The sequence below is a fragment of the Pagrus major genome, chromosome 1, assembly GCF_040436345.1.
Source record: "Pagrus major chromosome 1, Pma_NU_1.0".
Taxonomy (NCBI): domain Eukaryota; kingdom Metazoa; phylum Chordata; class Actinopteri; order Spariformes; family Sparidae; genus Pagrus; species Pagrus major.
In genome coordinates, this window is record NC_133215.1 from 37,523,578 (window position 1) to 37,545,820 (window position 22,243).

General features: G+C 38.6%; 1 protein-coding gene across 1 annotated transcript in view; it reads left to right on the forward strand.

Moving 5' to 3' along the window:
- Positions 1-22,243, forward strand: part of LOC141005578 (teneurin-3-like) — a 322,641-nt gene that overhangs the window by 187,165 nt on the left and 113,233 nt on the right. Inside the window, exons 17-21 of the mRNA XM_073477461.1 lie at positions 6,746-6,865; positions 8,445-8,577; positions 8,951-9,079; positions 15,389-15,520; positions 15,699-15,834. Coding sequence (XP_073333562.1) covers positions 6,746-6,865; positions 8,445-8,577; positions 8,951-9,079; positions 15,389-15,520; positions 15,699-15,834 — 650 coding nt within the window. The remainder of the gene's footprint in view (positions 1-6,745; positions 6,866-8,444; positions 8,578-8,950; positions 9,080-15,388; positions 15,521-15,698; positions 15,835-22,243) is intronic.

Sequence of the window (22,243 nt, forward strand, 5' to 3'; positions counted from 1 at the left end):
TTGATGGACGAAACAGATTTGAGCAGTATCAAGCATCTGTTATCTGCTATATGTACGGAAGAGTTTTTTTTTATATAGAGAGAGGGAAACAAATCAGCTTGCCTAGCCAGGGCTACTTTTATTTGCCATCATATGATTAGTTGCAGGTTGGCTTTCTGTCTGAATGAATATAGCAAAAAAAAAAGTGGGAGTGAGACAGAGATCACAATGCAGGTACTTAAGGTCTGCCATTTTCCTTGCCAAAAGCCATTTCTGCCCACGTCTGCCTCAAACATGACATTCATTAAGTATGATAACAGAGACAGGGTGGCAGTCTGCAAAATATAGAGTAAAAGGCAGAGCTACTGACAGGAAGAAACATGACAGCAATTCAGTTCAGCCATTTTTCTGCTTTTGTCACATTTTTTATGCTAGCCTGAATGTTTCATAAGAGCAGAGGGCCACAACCCTGTAATAAAAATGTCCTGTATTTCCATAATGGAATGGCTCTGCAACCTTATATTAAAAGTGTTTTATTAGACCTCAAAACAGTATTGTGTAAGTGCATATGTGTGTGTTGTGTGCGTGTGCGTGCGTTTGCATGTATGTTGTGGGCAGGGGGCTGAGGGATTGTGTGTAGGCGAAGATGGTTGAAGGGTGTTTAAAAATGGCACTAGTAAACTTAAAAAGAAAGACAAAGAAATGATGTTTGGAAATGTGCCTTACCTGCAGAGGTAGATAAACATACAAAGTAATTTGTGGAAAAATATCCCAGGATTCCTCTATGTTCAGATTCACTCAGAGTGAATAATGAGTAATAAACGCTAAGACTCTTTCCTGAGCCCTGGACTTTAATAAGCCAATGGAGGGTTTTGCACTGAAACTGCAATAAGTATTTGCCTTAAGGTGAGACAGCTCAGAACAAAGTAACTTACTTTTCATGTCCTGGTAGCTGATCAGAAATACTCTTAAAGAGTGATGGAAGAATTCCTCTCTTTGGTGAAAGTCGCTAAACTATAAATTGAAAATACGATGTTACAAGTAAACATCCTGCATTCCAAATCTTAGTTGAGTAAAATCAGTTTTATCATAACATTCTCACTTCCAACTCATCAATTACGACAGCTTGGTGTGTGGCCTTAAGCTTCAAACTATGATGCTCTACCTCCCCCCTAGTGTCATTTCTGCACGTGAAAGGTTCAGTTGTCAAGTAAGCAAAATGTTATACAACATCCGGTTAGACAGTTTGCTGACAAACAGTTCTCATATTATGACATAATGTCACTTTTGGAGTCACTAATGTTACTAACATTGTGAAAATGATGCGGTTTGATTAGATATCCGTACTAGATATTGGGTTAGGTTTTGGAAAACTTTATAATCTGGGTTAAAATAACTATGTTCAGTCTTTATGTACATTAACTTACGTATGAAAGACAATTCACTCTTGATTCTTGGTCACTAACAGGACCCCCATTTGCCAGACTCTTCACTCCCCTGCATCACACATTAGCTTACATGCAACTTAATGTTCTTTTTTCATGATGGTATTTCAAAGTGTATACATCTCAGTTATCTAAAATCCTGGTTTGGCTTTAATATCACATGAATAACAACACATTATCTAACCTTAGTTTGAAGACCTAATTTCCCTGTTGAGCCACAGACTAAAGAATATGACAGCTTAAGTTTACCCGTCACTACAGTTAGTGTAATATGTCGCTATTGAGTCATCCATGGTCGTCCACCATGTTTAACTACATATTTTTTAAACATTACAGTTACAGCTGAAAATGACAGACAAAAACAAGGTTATCTACTTCACATAACTCCACAATCCAAATCAACTGCCAGTTTTCTAACCGGAAGTGACTGTTGTTTTTAGTGCAACATCACAGTGATTCAGTCTAAAGGGTCCGTGCATGAAGTATAATGAATCTCTTCAAAGTAAAAGTTGGGCGTTTTGAAGCGTGTTGGCCGGAGCTGTCAGTTTAAGGAGAGCGAAATGAAATAAATACAACCTAACAACAAATAGCCTAAATCATTTAGTTAATTCATAACTGTTATACAGTGATATTTCCGCCACTTTCCCCCAACTGAGAGAGATAATCACCGGGATTTTTGAGACGGAGACTGAGCCGCTGCTGCTGCAGTCGTCATGAAGTAAGTCAAACTTTTTTGTTGTTGACCTTATCCACCAAACGTCTCCAACCAAACACTGTTTAAATTTGTTGACCTGCCAGGAACGTAGTTAGCTGTTAACTTCAGAACATAGCCAATGCTAACAATGCTGTTTTGTTTGCAGGTAAAGTTGCTAGCTGTTGTAGCTAAACAGCTGTTGTAACGTTATGCTAACGTTACTTGTTTGTTATTATCAGCTGTTTTGCATGTCATTTTAATATTTGTCCATCTAAGTCTGTGTGAAATGCCTACAATTATGCTAGAAGTGAGTTAACTGGACCCTGCCCAGTCATATAAGTAAGGCTTAGGGGTGTTTTGATATTAATTTTGATGTATTAAAGTGTGGTGTAGTGTGGTCTGTGTTCACAAATGTATGTTACCAGCAGAAATATCCTAAATAATATAATTAATATCATGTATCCCTATAATTAGTGAGTAAAAACTAAAGCTACAATTAATACACTGTTCATCTGTGGATGTACAGTTGACACCATCAAAATAAAGAGGAAAGATGAACCTCAGCCATATATTTTCTTTATGGAGTCTTTTAGTTTATTTGGAGAAAGTGAATTTCTTTTTCAAACTTTATTTCTAAACTTGGACAAGAATCATTTCCACTCTGCACACCACTCTACAAAGCTTCCTCAACTCCAGCCTGCTCAACTATAGCTAAAAAACAAAATCCTCACACATCCTTTTTTCTGAAATGAGAGTGATGCAGCAGCTACACTTATTCTACATGATAATTTATAACTAATAAGAAGTCTGAACTTTGTTTATATTTGTTAATGTTAATTTCACATCTTCTCCTGTAGTGGTAGTTCAATCAATGCTGTACAGGCACACCACTGTTAAATGAATGTAATAGCACTACACTCTCTAGTGTATGGTTTCTTTCATCAATTTGAAATAAACTTGACATCTTTGTTGTTATTGTCATTACAGCTGAAATAGAAGGTCCTGTGTTGGCCCTGTGCTGCGGCAGCCTTATTGGCTGTGGCAGCTGCCTGACACTGCTCATGGCCAGGGATGATGTCTGCCCTAAGTGCAGGGCACCAATATCTCAGGAGAGTACGGTGGCTGTGGCTGGCCTGTCCGAGGCCATGCAAGTAATTAGAGGCACTTTCTAAAAATGTTGTTGTTGTTGTTGTTGTTGTTTTTATAAATGTGTTAAATTATATTGTTGTGACACATTGTGTTCATCAATTAAATGTTAAGTTGGAACTCAGAACCTGACTCTGATGTGTTTGTTAACTGCACTGTTCTGACATTTTCTCAATCTACACATTCTACAACACACCATTTCCTTTAGTGGGTATTTTACAACTCCCTCCACTTCTTTAAGACATTTTGCATTTTAATAGGCTTATAACTATGGCAAGAGAGGATACAAATACACCAGTAAAAATAACTTAATTTCGTGAATTGTTGCATTTTTTACTGACATAATTAGACCATGTGTATACCTTCATTGATGAATACAAACAACAAATACAATACCACAGTGATTTATAATGACTTCATTTTCTGGGACCAGTATGAGCTACTACATGTTTCATGTGGGTACTGTACAAAGATTAACCATCTCTTCTAATTAAAAGACAGTGTTTAAATTGGTGTTGGTTGAGGTCAGGAGGGAGGGATGCATGCCTTAATGTGGGGCAGTACCAGTCTCTCGAAGCATTTTCATAATCACCGACGTGAGGGTAATCATTCAGGCTTGTGATGGTTGAGGTTTTGGGTACAGGGGTTATGGTGGCAGTTTTCAGACGTCTGCCTCTCCAAGGGTCTCATGAGCTCTCTACTCTGGTCCTCTGGAAACTCTGCAATAAAAGGTAATATTTTGTTAGGTTTAAAAACAGATGTCTTACATAAAGACTGCATAAAAAAAAAAAAAAAATGGCCGAGGTTCACCTTTTTATTTTGATGGTGTCAACTGTACATCCACAGATGAACAGTGTATTAATTGTAGCTTTAGTTTTTACTCAATAATTATAGGGATACATGACATTAATTATATTATTTAGAATTTTTCTGCTGGTAACATACATTTGTGAACACAGACCACACTACACCACACTTTAATACATCAAAATTTATATCAAAACACCCCTAAGCCTTACTTATATGACTGGGCAGGGTCCAGTTAACTTACTTCTAGCATAATTGTAGGCATTTCACACAGACTTAGATGGACAAATATTAAAATGACGTGCAAAACAGCTGATAATAACAAACAAGTAACGTTAGCATAACATTACAACAGTTGTTTAGCTACAACAGCTAGCAACTTTACCTGCAAACAAAACAGCATTGTTAGCATTGGCTATGTTCTGAAGTTAACAGCTAACTACGTTCCTGGCAGGTCAACAGATTTAAACAGTGTTTGGTTGGAGACGTTTGGTGGATAAGGTCAACAAAAAAAAAAGTTTGACTTACTTCATGACGACTGCAGCAGCAGCGGCTCAGTCTCCGTCTCAAACACGGTGTGTTTACTTTGAAAATCCCGGTGATTATCTCTCTCAGTTGGGGGAAAGTGGCGGAAATATCACTGTATAACAGTTATGAATTATCTAAATTATTTAGGCTATTTGTTGTTAGGTTGTATTTATTTCATTTCGCTCTCCTTAAACTGACAGCTCCGGCCAACACGCTTCAAAATGCTCAACTTTTACTTTGAAGGCTGTTTCCTTCAAACTCGACTTCCTTTTTCAATGTTCATTGTACAAGTTGGATAAAGGAACAAGCTGCATTACGCGTCTTACGACAATGAAATAGGAAATACCCCCAACATGGGATGTTTCATTATACAACGTAAACAATGGAGATTCATTTATACTTATGCACGGACCCTAAAGTCACAGTAAGAAGGATTTTCCTTTAAAAAAAACAAACAAAAAAAACAATATATAGACCCAGATAACTCACTTTTCTCAATCTGAACGATGTTCAGAGACTGATGGAAAGATAATGATGAGCCACATGTTTTATGAACTTCAACATACGTCAGCATCATGCTTGAAAAGGAGAGTTTATTAGCTTGTTCACCAGGGTGTTGAGTTCACATCACAGCCGAACTGAGCCAGAGGCGATAAATACCAGTGACTACTGCAGGGTTACTTGACCCTGGAGTAAAATTGATAATATACATTCACAATGCACATGAACCTGCATATTATCTCCTCTTAATTCCACTACTCTCATGTATACACACTGGGCACACAACCCTGTTAACCACCCACGTGCCCCCAGATTGGCTCGACAGAGATATGCACTCTTTACTCTGTTACACTCAGTTTACTCTTTTAGTTTAATTTTAAATGTTAACTTGTCACTTGTGTGAAGGGAGATTTCTGTGGACACACAAAGGTCATGTGTTACCACTTGGAAGAGCTGTAGTATGAGTTAGCTTTATCACTGCTAACAATAGTTGGCCAACAATAGAAGTTTATCAGTGTCAAAAAAGTTTTGAAAATTTGTGGATCAGTACCACGCATGTATTTAATTAAATATTGAAGAAAATGAGATTTCCTTTCTTTTTTGACCACAAAGCAGTTGTTGATGCTATATTAATACTGTGATTGTATCAAAATGCTCAATCCTTGGGAAATGCGCACTGCCAATATTCAGAAATTGTGCCTTCAGACAAGCTGTAGGACTCCTTTAAGGTTGAGATGTCACCAACCTCAACCACATGTCCAACACAGCTGTGGTTGCAAAATCACTGGCCGAGCTGATGCAGAAATACATAGGGTGGTGCCTGCCCAGGCCTCTGAGAGCTGACTAATCAGAGCCGACTGGGCTTTTTGGAAGGAGGAGCTTACAGAGACAGGAGTTAAAATGGAGTGTTTGGACAGAGAGTAAATAAAGGTGTTGCAGCAATGAGAAAAGTGTGAGAAAGTGCTTTGTGAACATAAAAGCAAAAGTTGTAAACAACTTGTAAACAAAGTTACAAACCTGAAAATACTATTTAATATTTGTTCACTGTTTTCCAGCAAGTTAAAATCAAAGCAAGTACATGTCCTTTACATGAAAAGACAACCTAAGCAAAAAATGGTGGATGAGAACTAAATTACAGAAAACCGTATCACCTTCACAGAAATATGCATCGTGACCCATGGGATCTAATTCAAAAAGGTTTCCATGGGAGTGTTGTTTAGAAATGATTGACCAAAGTAGGACAACTTTTTATATAAAATAAGATTACATAACCATAAGAAGGAGAAAAAGAATAGTCATTTCAATGGACATTGTTATCAGGTTCACTTAAATATGGCTCCTGAACACAGTGCTGTAGTGTAAAACTGTGCCATGGAGTGTAATGGGCATGTGCAGATATGCTCGGAGTGCAGTGTCCGATTAAAGTGCTCCTATTCACAGCTCAGCAGTTACCACCACAATTGTTGTTACAAGGGATGCCTCACTGCACTCTGCTATGAGTAATAGTAATGATAAGAACAACTGTGTTGTCTCTGTGTGTTTTAGAGTTTATCACTGTATGTCTGGACCAAGATAGTTTTCTAGCACTGGTTTTGTCCAGTGTGGCTTTGATAATAAATAACCACTCACTACCATCTCTCTCCAGCTTGGTATCGATAATCCGAGGTCAGGTGTTGACAGCTGACGGAACACCTCTGATTGGAGTCAACGTTACGTTTGTTCATTACCCTGAACATGGATACACTGTGACGCGCAAGGATGGCATGTGCGTATTTATTTTTATTCATACACTAAATTACCATGAAAAGTGGAAATGATGAAAGATAGTTCCACCACATAGTAACAGGGCTTACAAATGATGTCAAAGTGGAGGAGAGTACTGAAACTGCCGGGACTCTGTCATACTTCACGCTGCATTAGAAACTATACCATACCTCACGTTCTTGATTGCACATACAGTATGTAGCAGCCATTAACATAAATATGAAATATTAGACAAACGTAAAACCTGTTGTGAGCTGTTGTAATTCTTGCCGTACTGTATACATCAGGTTAGTCAGTGTCTGATTGCTCCCCTTCAATGCAGCTCTTCTGGTTCGACAGGTGAAGTAAAGTCACTGACCTGTAAGAGTTTCTTGAATCAGCGCACCACACACTTTTGAATGTTCATAGCGAGAAGAACATCCATATATCTGCTTAGAAAATAGACAAAAAAACTCTCCTTACAACATAAAATTTTGTCCAATAATCACCAAATTTAGATGTTTGTTCAGTATCAAACATGTTTTAAACAATATAATAACTTGGCAATTACTTTAATAAAATGTCCCAACAATAATATTTTTTTTACCAATAATGTAATACCCTATTACATTATGACCTGTGGTATGACTCCATCCCAAATACAAAACTAATAAGCTGTAATTAAACACAACAGCAGTAACACACGCATGACCAAGTGGACTGCAACCATCACCACACAAAGGCGTCACTCTGTAGTCACACTACACACAAATGTTGCCAGTTTACACCTGAGCTGCAAGCAACAAGTGACCCGACAAAAGTGGAGTTCAGTTACCACTACACAAACGTCACAAACCACAAGTTACTGCACACAAAAGTATCTATTACAGCTACACATCACAAAATGACCAAAGCAAAATCAGTCATCTCACATCAAACCAATTTGCTGTGTTAAGTCTTAAACAAGTTGCATAGAGAGAGACATGCCAACCCCTTACTGCCTACCAAGATGCACGTTTCCCTCACCAGTTCAGTAAAATAGACAAAAAGCACTTTAATCACATCCATGCACCACTCTGCACGCAAAACCCCCACTCCGACCCCATACAGCAGCCTCTATCTTCAATCTCAAGAGCAGCAGCTCAGGAGGTGTGACTGGATAGAGGAGTAGAAGTGTAAGACCCATTTAAAATGCAGTGGATTCACAAGAATACACCAACCACTGCAGAACATGCACTTGAATGAACACACACTCACACACAGAAACAGACATAGAATACACAAGTTTGAGCACTCTCAACAACATATGCATTGTACACACTCATGGGAAATTGCTTTTAAATTCATGGAGGCACAAACACTTGTAAATTGAAATGAACCAATTACAACCTCATAGTTCAACATTGAAGAGCCTGTTCACTCTACAGCTCTAGAGCTCAAATCTTCTGTATCGCGCTTCAGGAGTTTTAGGATTAAAACAACTCAGTCAGGAAAGTTTTAATCAAGCAACAGTAGTGTAATGATATTTACACCATTCTTCAGTTATTTTCTTGAACTTAGAGTGGGTGTTCATTTGTTTGTTTGTTAACGATGTGCTGCAGGTTCGATCTCCTGGCCAATGGTGGGGCATCCCTGACACTGAGTTTTGAGCGTGCTCCATTCCTCACTCAGTACAGAACTGTTTGGGTGCCATGGAACGTCTTCTACGTGATGGACACATTGGTCATGAAGAAGGTGAGCGGTGACACTGCTGTCAGTGTAGATATTGTATGCCTTCATGGGGTGATGGACTGATGTCAGGCAGGCAGAAACAACAGCTTTGTATGTTCCACTTACTTCATAACCATTTTGAAGCTTTCAACTTTTATTTTTTGTTGTTTAAACTGACTGACTGAGCAGTTATTGAATTTGCTACTGATGTTATTACTTGATTACCATGTGGAGCAGGATGACATTCCTAGCTGAGGTCATTTTTTTTCATGACATATATCTGACAGACACTGACTCACTGGCTGACCAAGAAAGTGACTGATGAACTCATTGTTTCACAGTCAATGAAATGGTGCATCAGTAATTAACCAGCACTCGTTACGTCTGGCTATTTCAGGAGGAGAATGACATTCCTAGCTGTGACCTGAGTGGATTTATCAGACCCAGTCCTGTCATTGTTGCATCTCCTCTGTCTACATTTCACAGAAGTACACCTGAGGATGGCCCCGTCATACCTGAAACACAGGTAGGTAATACAGTCAATACCACAGAGATGGACTTTTAATAACTCTACCAATTTCCATGGCCAATATTTATACTTTTAATAAATATAAGATCACGGCCTGTCAGTGTGATCAATCAATAACTTTGTCATAGCAAACAAACTTTTTTACTGGAATTATTATACTATTGTTTTTTTGTAATATTCTATCCTTTGGCTGCTGTGGCAAACAAATTTACCTGTTGTGCAACAATAAAGGAATACTGACTGACTGACTGACTCTCCCAAAGCATTGTCAAATCAAATCAAATCAAATCAGTCCTTAGACAGGAAAAACTTGCCATGTTGAGAAAAAAAACAACAAAAAAAAATTAACAGGGGGGGAAAAAAGATAGAAGAAACCTCAGAAAGAGCCACAGAGGACGAATCCCTCTCCCAGGACAGACAGACATTCAATAGATGTCACATGTACAGAACAGAACAACAAAATCACAGTTTACAAGTTGCATTGACAGAATATCTGATACAAGTTAATATATATATATATATGTAAAGTGTGTGGATCCAAGACGACTGAGCAGGCCTAGGCATTGCCAAGTGGTGCCTGAGCCACACAACGTCCTCTTCACCGTGGTGGCCTGGAAGAGGGCAGGCCACACAAGATAATTTGCAGTAAAACAGAAGATCAGAGTGAAGAGGCATCACATTTTACAGAAATACAGATATAAGGAGATAGTAAAACAGAGGAGAGCAATGATTCAGTGGAGCCCAGGGTATGATGATCCATATGCATCAATATGTGAGGCAGCAGGAGCCAGGAGAGGTAGATGGTCCCACTGGCCCGTGGTCCATCAGAAGGGAGCCTGAATGAAAAGAGAGGAGGAGGAGGAGAAAGAGGAGGAGGAGAAAGCTATAGAGAGTGGTAGAGTGACACACCTTGCAGTTTCTGGGAACAGAAAACTAAAACAAACGTTAGAGAAATGCAATGTTAATCAGAATAAACAGATTGTTTCTCATCGGCAGGACAATGTGAATTGTCAGGAACTGTAGTTCTAAAACACAGCATAATTACAACCAAATAGAAGTAATACAAAAATGATAATAGGAGTACCAAAATCCATTAATATCATGTTTTCATATATATTGTTTGATGTTGCTAAGGCTCAGAATATCCCATCAACATGGTTCTCATATTCCTGTAACACTGACCTTCTTCTATGTCCATTGATAAGTATTTGCCCCAAGTTAAAAACTTGTAGATATATAGACTCAAGCACAACACTTAAAAACCAAGAAAGAGAAGATGAGATGAGAAGAGAGAGGTTTAGGTCTGGTGAGGCTTCCTGAAGCGGCTGAGAAGCGGGACTTGGTCGCCTTTTTTGCATACCCCGACACCCAGCTGCTTGTGTATCAGGAGGCAGACCGGTTGTTCACTAATCCAAGTGTCAGTGGTTCCATTGCTGGCCTGTGCAGCCTTCATGTCAAGTGTCATTGGGCAAGATACTGAACCCCAAGTTGCTCCCGGTGGCTCCCGGTGTGTGAATGTGTGTTAAAGTGTGAATGCTGTCTTTTGTTGTAAAACCTGTTGAGTGGTTGGTAAGACTAGAAAAGTCTATTAACATCGAATAGAGTCTACCAATTGCTTCCGAAGAACCAAAGCATGACACACTGAGAACTGTCTTCATTCAAGTTGCATCCATAAGAATCAAGAAAGAAATGTTGTGCTTGGCATGTGAGAAAATGTAATTTACTACAGCAACTCCATTCTTTCCTTTCCTGATTCACAGCAATGGAATACTGAGCAAAAGAAAGGAATATGATCATTGGAAACAGAAATTGATGGAAAAATGGAATAATATACTCCATAATGCATCCTGCTAAACTCTGAGTTCAATATAAAGGCACCCCAACACACACAACTGCAGCCGAGAACTTTGTTCGCGAAATGGGGAGCCTGGTGGATATAGAAAACTAATGCAAATCTACCGGGCTGGTGTGAACTTCAGCTCACATCACCAAGAGAAAAAAAGGGACGTACAAGAGCAGATAAGTAAAATAAAACAACATAATTGAGAAGCACATTTATTTAATGTAGGTGCTGCAAGGATTGTAAGCTGTAATCAACTGTTCATTGAAGAAGCAGATGAACATTATTATAATGAATTAAGAGATATCCTTTTTTCATAGAATTAAATCTGTGACTGTGATGAAGGCTCATGATGATTAGCCTAACTTTACCTGATGATAAAGGCAGTACATTTCAAGACTTGTTTTAAAAAAAGAAGAGAAAATTGGGGGAAAATGCAAATGAGCAAGTAATAATGAGCCACAGCAAGTATCCAATAAATAAATGAATTAAAATTGCATCAGCTAAGAGCTGAAATAGTTATTTTAATTATCAGTTAATCAAGTTAATCAAGTCACTTTTCAAGCGAGAAGAGTGAATATTTGCTCATACTAGCTTTTTAAACGAGTAATTTCTATCTTGATTGTGTACTGAATATCTTTGGGTTTGGACTATTGAAATTGCCAACTTGGAATGTGGAAAAGCTATGGCTGGAATTTTTCACAAATCGAGAAAATAATTGTTTTTAACATACTTAAAGACTCCAGTTTCATCTTGGCTTTAAATAAATAAGATAAACAATTTATGAAAATTGTTATAAGGATTGTATAAATGCATTTTTTTTATTGATCACTGGTGTTTTAGGTACACAATTACGCTTGTTTTATATGTTGAGTTATATCATAGAGACAGGCTTCTCTAGTTTTAAGAGGCAAAAGGGAGATCAAAATATAAAAGGCTAAAATATAAAAAGGCTTGAAATTAACTGTTATTTAAAATCAGCATCATTATAAAATAAGTTTTCGCTCTTTGGAAAAACAAAAAAAAACATTATTGGAATTCAGTTAAAATGCTCGATCAGCGACACCTGCAGGCCAGGGAAGGCAAGACTGGAAAAGACAGCACCTTGATGGAAGTGAAAAGTGAAAAAAAAAAAAAAAAAAATATTAATGAGGCTTAGAAAACACATACAATGAGTTACAAAAATGACCAAATTTATAAATTCATAGCAAAAAAGTATTTGAAGTGCAAGTATAGGAATTTTGCAAGGCTGCATTAATTTAACAGAAGTTTTTACATTAACTTTTTTAAGAAAATCCGTAATATGAACGGGAAAAGTTCTGATTCCTCAGTGAGCTGGCATGAAATGACCCATAACTACTTTTTCACTTGAACAGGAAGATGGCACAGTTTAAAAAAATGTGAATAAAAAATAAAACAGCCAGTTAACTCACGTAATTTCTCAGTTGTTTACTTTTTTAAAATAAAACCCTTTAAAGAAAGAGGTATATTGGCTGTGTGCTTGCAAGCAAGATTGAGAGAGTGGAATACAAAAAGACGCCTTTGTGTGTGTGTGTGTGTGTGTGTGTGTGTGTGTGTGTGTGTGTGTGTGTGTGTGTGTGTGTGTGTGTGTGTGTGTGTGTTCACATTACGTTAATCAGTCCACAGGGAAAATGAAACAGATGACAGAACTCCATTTCTGTTTCTTATATTTTTACAACCCTGAACCAGCGCTCCGTAATTATTTTTTTATTTGACAGGCGTGTGTGTATGTCTCTGTGAGGGAAGGGAAAGCATGTGATGTGTGTGTGGGAGGTATGTATGTGTGTGTGTGTGGGTGTGTGTGTGTGTGTGCATCTGAGTGCAGATCAAAAGCAAGAAAAGGAAAGCTGCTTTCATAGCTTTTGGTGGAGCTGAGTCCATTAGAGAGGAGGGCAGTGAAAAGGGCAGTCTTAAAGGGGATGTAATGGATCTGTAATGAACACTAAATACCTGGCTAATGAAAAGGCAATAGTGCAGAAGAAAAATATAACACTGCAACATTCTTTCCAGAGGAGCTTTTTTTTGTATTCTTATATATTTCTTACCCATCTCCTTCTTTTCTGAGTCCCTGTCTTCATTAAGCTCTTCCTTGTCTGTCTAATTAATATATATATATATATATATATATATATATATATATATATATATATATATATATATATATATATATATATATATACATATATATATATATATATATATGGCTGTCAATCGATTGAAATGTTGAATCGTGATTAATTGCATGATTGTCCGTAGTTAACTATTAATTAATCGCAAATTAATCACACATTTTTTATCTGTTCTATGTATCTTAAAGGAATATTTTTCAACTTTTTAATACTCTTATCAACAAGAGAGCAAATGTGCTTGCTTTATGCAAATGTATGTTTATTATTATTGCAACAATCCAAAACAATGAAAAATACTGTCCAGAATATTCTCCAGAATAACTTAAAGGTACTGCATGCTCAGATGGGCATACTGACTTGAATGTAATATTCCTAAGTAATTCTAGCACAATGTAGTGTCCAACTTTACACTTGTAAAGGTTAACTAAACAATGTTAATCGGCCTGCAAGCTGTTGCCACCAATTTAGCTATCTCTGTTGAAAGTTTGTCTCATGTAGAGTTGTCCAGGCTTCTCCATTGCAACAATACAGCGTGGTCTGACTTTGGCGAGGGGGAGGAGGGTTCTCTGCATCAGCTGTGTGCTTGGCCAGCAAGTGGTATTTGAGACTCGACGTACTCCGGTGGTAACTCAGTTCACATCGACAGTAATAACTTTGTTCTGGTGGAGAGAACCATCTGGCAGGGCTTTGAAGCTGAACTTGCCATTCAAAAGACACTTTTCTTTATCCATTTCTGTTCAAGGAGGTTTGTTCCTGCTTGCCATCCACAATGTTACTGCTGCATTGCTTCCTGATTTCCCAAACTATGGGGCGGGCTGATGGTCATAACATGCATGTGTTAATTGTGCGTCAAAAAAATTATAAATACATATTTGTGTGTGTGTAATAATAAAACAATTAATAACTACAATCAAAATAACTACAGAAAAGTGTACAACTTCAACAAGAAAATTCAACATGTCAACCTAACCTCACGCACTGCCAGTCTACATTTATCTACATCCATTCATTTTAACAACTACAAGATGACAATAATTTTTACGCCTGTTAGCTGTCAGGTGAAATGATTGAAAATTCATTAGACTTATTGCCCCCTGTGACCTCACCCCTCTGAAGCAGAGATTTACAAGTTCTTGGGGTTTCACTTCCCACAAAATTCAAATTGATGAAAAAAAATGTTTAGCTAGATGGGGGGTAAAATATGGAGGAACATATCTATTTCAAATGATGATACCCCTTCCTGCTTGAGAGAGGAGTCGGCTGTTCTATTCCTGCAGATGTGCTGGTTAAAGGAATAGTTCACTCTAGAACGAAATTCAGTCATTATCGACTCACCCTCATGCTGATGAGAAGTCCGGTGTAGTTTCTTATTCCTCAAAGTGCAGCTGGAGACCTGCGGGGGTACCCTCCTGCAGCAAAAATCCGTATAACGGGCGTAAATGGTGTCCGAGACGAAAAGGTCCATAAAACTACACATAAACTTTGTAATATTCCTCCATACTGCTCGTCCGCTGCAATCCAAGTGTCCTGAAGTGGCGACATCCAGAGTTTACTCGAAACAATGTCATTTAGTACATTTTTCTAGCCTAAACAGTCACTATGCTATATTTGCCTGGAGGCACGCTCCCGCATGCACGCAAGTCTCCCTCACACCCGCTCGCACTACGGAAGCCGTGCCAGACAAGATCAACAGAACTCGAGGTAGATACACACTGGTATTTACATCCTGCTGTGAGCGACCGAGCAACACACAATCACAAGAGGGATCTGCCTGCACTAGTGATTTGAAACTTTGAAACTCACAGCAGGATGTAAATACCGGGAGCGTGCCTCCAGGCAAATATAGTATAGTGACTTTTTAGGCTAGAAAAATGTACTAAATGACGTCGTTTCGAGTAAACTCTGGATGTCGCCACTTCAGGACACTTGGATTGCAGCGGACGAGCAGTATGGAGGAATATTAAAAAGTTTTTGTGTAGTTTTATGGACCTTTTCGTCTCGTACACCATTGACGCCCATTATATGGATTTTTGCTGCAGGACGGTACCCCCGCGGGTCTACAGCTGCACTTTGAGGAATAAGAAACTACACCGGACTTCTCATCAGCATGAGGGTGAGTCGATAACGACTGAATTTCGTTCTAGAGTGCTTTAAGCTATAAATATTCTTAATGTAGGTAGTAGATGGAGGTACACATATTAATTGCAAAGTAAATCGAGTGTTGGATAATTTGAAGATGATACTGGACTGGGTCCAATCAGGTTGGTGAAATAGTACATGCTGATGTGTTTTCTGTCTTATTTTATACCTCTGCAGGTTTTACAAGAGGAAACTTCAATACCAGGCAGTGATCTAAACCTGATCTACCTGAGCTCCAGAGCTGCGGGATATAAGCCAGTCCTCAAAGTCACCATGACACAGTCATCAATACCATTCAACCTGATGAAGGTCAGATATGTAATATGATACAGTATCATTTTCATTTCCTTAAAGCCATCATGATATAATGCTGGATATCAGCATAGAATGCCAGCCATTAACAGCTTCAGTCAACTAATCAGCATCAGGAAGTTATATCACCTGAACTACCATTTAGTGACCTTTGTGTCTGGTGCTGTTTCTCCAGGTTCATCTGATGGTTGCAGTGGTGGGTCGCCTTTTCCAGAAATGGTTCCCTGCCCAACCAAATCTATCCTACACCTTTATCTGGGACAAGACAGACGCCTATGGCCAACGCGTCTATGGACTTTCCGAGGCAGTTGGTGAGTTTGCTGCTATAGCATAGCTAAACAGAAACCAAATATGTCTTTAAAATGTGTAATTGTCTGACCTCTCTGAGACTCTAGAGAGAATAGAAAATTATATTCTCAGGGGTAGTAGGCAGAAGGCTGTTGGACTGTGCAGCCTCCGATCTGTAATGCAGATTAAATTGATTAAATTAAATGGTTTAAATCGCAACACTTCACCAGTCAGACTAAACTGAGGTTGAACTGTAGAAACTCTGCACCTATTTTCTTGCATGTGCTTGTTCTTCTACAGATGTTTCTCCTTTCATATGACCTGCTTGCTGCTGCATTACGGTAGTGACGCCGCAGCAGTAAAAGGGGGGGGGGGGGGGGGGGGGCTGTACTTGATAACAGTAGACACTAGGTGGCAGCAGAGTGCTTGAATCCTGCTTATGACGGTAAAATCCTGATGACAGGATTTTACTTTATACCCCGTTTGACCACAATGTGCTTGTGGCCTGTTTCATATTTCGGCTGGCTGACTCCACAGGAAGTATAGGAAGTATAGTTATAGTGTAATGCTATGTTAATATGACTGCTTCGGCTGAACTTGAACAGCTCTTCGGTAAACCAAGTTAAATAAACTAAAGATGTGTAATGTTATGTTACTGTTTGTAATCGCATAAGCCTATAATTGAAACATACAGTCTGAGGTATATGTTTACACCCAGCTCGAAGGCAGTGTGGAGATCACTGTTAACTAGCTGTGGCAGAGTGCGGTACACCCAGATGTGATGTGATGTAACTTTAACCAGTGGTGCAGGTATGCGGCATATAACTATTTATTTTTCAGTCGGCATTGCGTATACCCACTTCTAAATCCCCTCAGATGTGCAACCTTGTTACATTGTTTTAGGGAACTATAGGTAACTGCATACTTGTGGATGCAACCGTCACTAATGCTAATGTAGCTCCTCAGGGATTTAAGCTGTTATTTTTCTAATTTTGACAATCTAACCCATGACAACACATTAGTTGAGGTTGTACGGACTATGGCTGTTGGTAGCTGTTGTTGATTTTGTTCAAAATTTTTAATTTTGATAGTTATTTTTCTTCAGACGATGGGGTTAAACTACCTGATATGCACTAAAAGATGTTGCCACTTGTTGCCTTGGCAATGGTAAACATCACGAAACGTTATGGGCTGATGGAATGTGAATACTGTAGAGTGCAGAATCAAGCTACATTGTAAATACATATAAGATCCCTTGTATTCAGCACATTATGCAGGATTTTAATAGTTAGTAAACCTATAGAAAAGAATACCTTTTGATATATTAGAATGAATAATTCTTTGGGATCATTTGGGATACTGTGATTTTGATACAATGATATTGTTGTGATTGTTGCCATTTATTATTGTCAATTTATTTTTGAATGTGTATAAGTAAGCCCTACATGTTTTGTAAACGCAATTTTAAGGTCATCAATATCCATGTTATCCATCAATATACATTTTCCTAAGCTACAGACACAGTTTTCGCAGCGCCTTCTTGGTGCCGCTGTTTACATGTTATTGTTACAGCCTAGTTACTGATCTTGATGTGGAAGGCCCTGTATAGTCGCTTGTCCGCAGATTGCAGCAACGGAGGTTTGATCCCGGCTCCTCCAAATGTAGCCTACTTTATTCAGTGCCTTCTTAGATTAGTCAGCCGCGCAGCTATTGTTACTGTTTTAGTCTGTATTTTCACGTCTCTACTGAACTTGCTATTCAAGCTCACCACAGAGGAATGGTTTAAAAAAAAAGATAACAAAACACCAAATTTTTTGTGTTACTAAGGCTCTTGCTCTCAGAATGCACCTTGTGAGGGCTGGAAGACCTGTTGGAAGTTAACAAGAAGGTCCACTGTAATGCTAATTAGGTGTACTGTAAGATAAGCAGCAGATATTTGTGAACACACAGTTTAACTAGTAACTGCAATATCCACAGACTCCCTTAAAAAAAATCACGCAATTTTGTGAGTTGTTGACTTAGGAGAAACTGTGAAGCGACAAATTCTAAATTAATTTTGCTTGTACGTTTGGCAAATGTTATACATTAAGTTATTTCTTCCTTTGTATAAAAAACATTGTTTGTCCCAGGCTACTCTATTACCGCTTTTCCACCAAAATTAGAGGGTCTACACAGGTTTTTTAAATGCGGGTACACCCACTAAAAATCGCCTATCGACCCCATTCCCACTTCCCACAGGCAAGGCAACCCGTTTGTGATTTTTATCTGAGGCGTTACGTTGCACATCACTGACGTCACATTTCACATCACGAATGCGCCAGAAAAAGTTGTAACAGAAGAGAGAACAACAATAGACCCATTGTGAAAGAAGCAGAGCCGCATGATTAGATTATTTTATCTCCCTTCAAGTTAGCCGGGCGCTAAACTGGAGCTCAGCCGGCTCAGTCTACGATCCAGGTATTTTCATAGCCAGGAAATCAAGCTTTTTTGGCTTCAAAACACCACTGAGCAGCTTTCATAGGAATGAACAGGGCTCCACCTCCAACACTGCAGTTATAAAACATCCTTGAATAGACCGTATCCCAAATTCCTTCCTTATTTATGTGCCACCACCGGATGTTGATAATGCGTCATCATTTCGCGCCGCGGAATTTAGCGTGTTCATCCAGGTCTTACGTTTCGATCAAAGCTGAGCCAAGGTCATAAAAACCTCTGTCTACTGCAGAGTCAATTGACCTGGGTGTAAGTGCCAAGTTTACATATTCCCATTGCATACAAAAGCCAGATCTTAGCAGGTTTAAGTGGGACTGTTGACCAGTGGAAAAGGGGTATATGTATCGATAATAGTATGCCAAATGCCATTGTTACAGCATGTTGTCATTACATTTTTTTCTAGTTACATCTGGTATAAAATAAAAAACACCTCTGTGTGTTTTTTTGTTTGTTTGTTTTTCGCAAAAACAACACACTCATCGCATGCAGTAGGTTATGTGCGGACTGTGCACATTTTTTAAAAAAGAGCCTGAGTCAGAGCGGGGAAAAGTGTCAATAAGTTAACACAAAATTTTATTCAGTGTTCATCGATTCATTATTTACCAGACTTAACCTCCATTTCCTTAACGACAGGACCACCAGCATTCTAGCATCTGCCACAACGTCTGCCAGAGCATATCATTTTATTGTTTGTGTTCATAAGCACATACTGTAAACAATGCATTTGTTTGATGAAGTTACAAGAAATTATGGAAAATAAACAAAATATATCATAGAGTATAGAGCAGGATCGGCAGCCTTTTGGATGTCCTGTGTCAATTTACCATGTTTAGGCCTGTATTTTTTTTTATTTGCACATTGATTTTGAGCCTTGTTTATTGTCTGTTGCTGTTTGCATTTGACATAAGATGAAAATAGCCATACTGCACGTACAAAATAGCCTGAACCGTTTAGTATATCAAACAGCCCTGCTGCACTGCGATCAGAGCCGCTCACTATTTGCTTGTTAATTCAAATGTCCAGAAAACTTCAACAACTTGACAATGCACTTTCATGGGCTCACGGGATGCATAATAATTGATAATAATGTACAAGTGTATGACACGGTATGAGTGGAAATGAAATCTGTAAAACAATTAAATTGTACCAATTCAACACAAAAAAACTCCTGATTTGCACTTAAGTTTGACAACATACGGTGCACAGTAACTGTGGTGAGGAGGGATTGTCTTGTAGTGCTAGATTCTGCTGGACACACATAAAGCTGCAGACTGCTAAGTTCAAATAGGTTTTGCAGAAAGGCTTTGACAGGGAAATGCCTTGGACATAATAGGAATGCTAACCTCTCTGACACCTTTATGAGGGACAAGTCAAGATGGCATACCCCTCTGTGAGTTATTACTGCTGGTAGCCAGGCTTAATGGGTTGAATGTTCAGACGATTTACTGCTATGTTTTGTAATATCTCTGAAACTGGTGCTCATAAGTTCTTAACAGGAAGCGTAACCACCAAGAATGTTTGGAGTGCATTTCCTGCAAACTCATTCCATATCAAGAATTTGCTGAAGAAGTGACTATTTCTCATTATGGCTTTGGACCATGCAAAAAATTGCCTAACAAGACTGTTCTCACTAGTGTGTCAAACACAGAAGTTCCATTTGAATGTGTCAGCTGGAATGCCTTCAGTTTTATCAATAGACAAAAACACAAAAACATCTACTCCTTTCCGATTAAAGGGAAAAACTAGAGTACAGATTAAGTGGTGGAAATGGACTGATGTGGGATGCAAAATACAATAAAACACAGTCAAAAAGGCGTATACACCTATTCAATCCTCTACAGACAACTGTTTAATCCCTCCCTTCCTAAATTTCAGATTTGAGACAATTTCGACATTGAATTCAGGACATCATGGGCTGACATATGATTGTGAATGTAGAAAGTAGTGATCTCCAAAACTATGCTTTCTTGTGGAAAATAATTTCCTCTTCTTTTTCTTGGCAAAAACATTGGCTTTCCCAACAGTGATAGATGTGTTTTGGCTCATGGACTGGCTTTCTAAGTTGGTCAGTAACTATGAGATAATTGTCTTTAAGATAGAGTTTGGAGAGAGCATCAATGGGTTACAAGCCAAGACAGTGATTAATAATGGATACGGAAGGATAGATGATCTCTGTCAAGGAAAGCGTGGAAGCATATCTGCTGTCTGCTGTCCTTGGCAGTGAACAAGGCATTACGTCAGGATAACTCTTGGCCATTACAGCGACGAGCGACACTTACAAATAATTATGCTGTCAGAATGATGATGTAGCTTTGGGTGTCTGCACATGTGAGCATATGAGAAATTAAGAAAGAATGCAAGGACCATGTACAGTATTTATTTTTCAAATAGATACCAGGATAGCTGATCAGCAGGAGACTTGTATTGTCAAATTCAAACATTATAGCAGCTATAATGGATATCAAATACAGAGAATCATCACCTGAATCTGAAGCTCTTCTCAGCTTTGCAGAGCTTTATAGTGAGTTTCACTCTCACCGTTTGATTATTTTAAAAGCAAAAGCTCTCTGTATACTTTATTTTGTATACTGCCTGTTCAACTGCAAACAGCAATCAAATATATACAGTTATCAATTAGCTGGTGAACATAGTGGAGCATTCAGCAACTAAAGAGCCTGGTAAATTCCTCAAGAGTTGCTAGAGACCAAACAGAGCTTAAAAGAGTATGAATGTTGGACATTCATCAGGTAGACACAAACACAACTCCAAATTAAAACTGCAAATAGTGATGAATGGGCCCTCATACTTGATGCATGCCTCAGTGCACGCAGGGGTGCAAGGACCTGTTTTATTTGTATTTAATTATATTTAATTATATTTATTTTGCAAATGTAATCAAATTTTTGTGGTTCATCACTGCTTGGCTTGCAGTCTTAAGATTGTTGTCTTGTTGTCAACCATTTGACGCACCTCTGAATTTCCATGTGTTTTGGATGATGAGGAGGTCAATGGAAATTCCTGTCTCCACTATGTGGCACTAGAGAAAACTGACTCATTACAAGTTAGATTTAAGGATGTCAAGGATACACCGCACCATGAAGATTTAACGTTAATGAAATAATTGTCACACTTGTCTTACTTCCTGTTGCCAGTAGGTGGCACAATGACTATACCTCCTTATTGGCACGAAGAAGTGTTTTGGGTGGGACTCTGATCAAACATTTGAAATTTTGGAAAGACTGGACCATTTACACAGAAGTTCAAACAACTTCCTGTTTCACTGTGAATAATTCCTTGCTACTGCATCAAAGTCCAATGAGAACTCAAAATCTTCACCACATACCATCATTAAGGCCTTGAGGATTTTCTGACCAAATCTGAAGTAGATTTGGTCAGCCAGCTATAAGGAGCACATAGAAGTAAAAAAAAAAGTTATTTCCTGTTGCCACTAGGTGGCGCTAAGTCGGAAAAGAAAAAAACTGTAAAGTCTGGGCCAGATTTGACCCTGTATAGTGGAGTTGCATGAACTTTCAAGTTTCAAGTTCAATCGTTGACCTTCACTGCCCCACCATGGTCAAGCCATTGCTCGAAAACTCACAATCTTCACAATAAAGCATGATTAAGGTCTGAAGTGTTCTGTCACCATGTATGAGGCAGATGTAGTCATCTGGCTCAGAGCAGTACCTCACAGATTAGAAAATTACATTTCTTGGTGCCACTAGGGGACACTATGCGTGTGACTGAATATTTTCATGTAAATGTGTTCAGACTGGGACTTGTACCAAACATGTGAAGTTTGGTGCAGATTTGACAACATAGTGGAGTTACAACCACGTCCTCTTTTACAGTGAATCATTGACCTTCGCTGTAATGCCACTGTCACACCTTTCCGCAAAAACTTAAGCTAAACCTTAAACTAGAAGCTAAACTAAAGCTTTA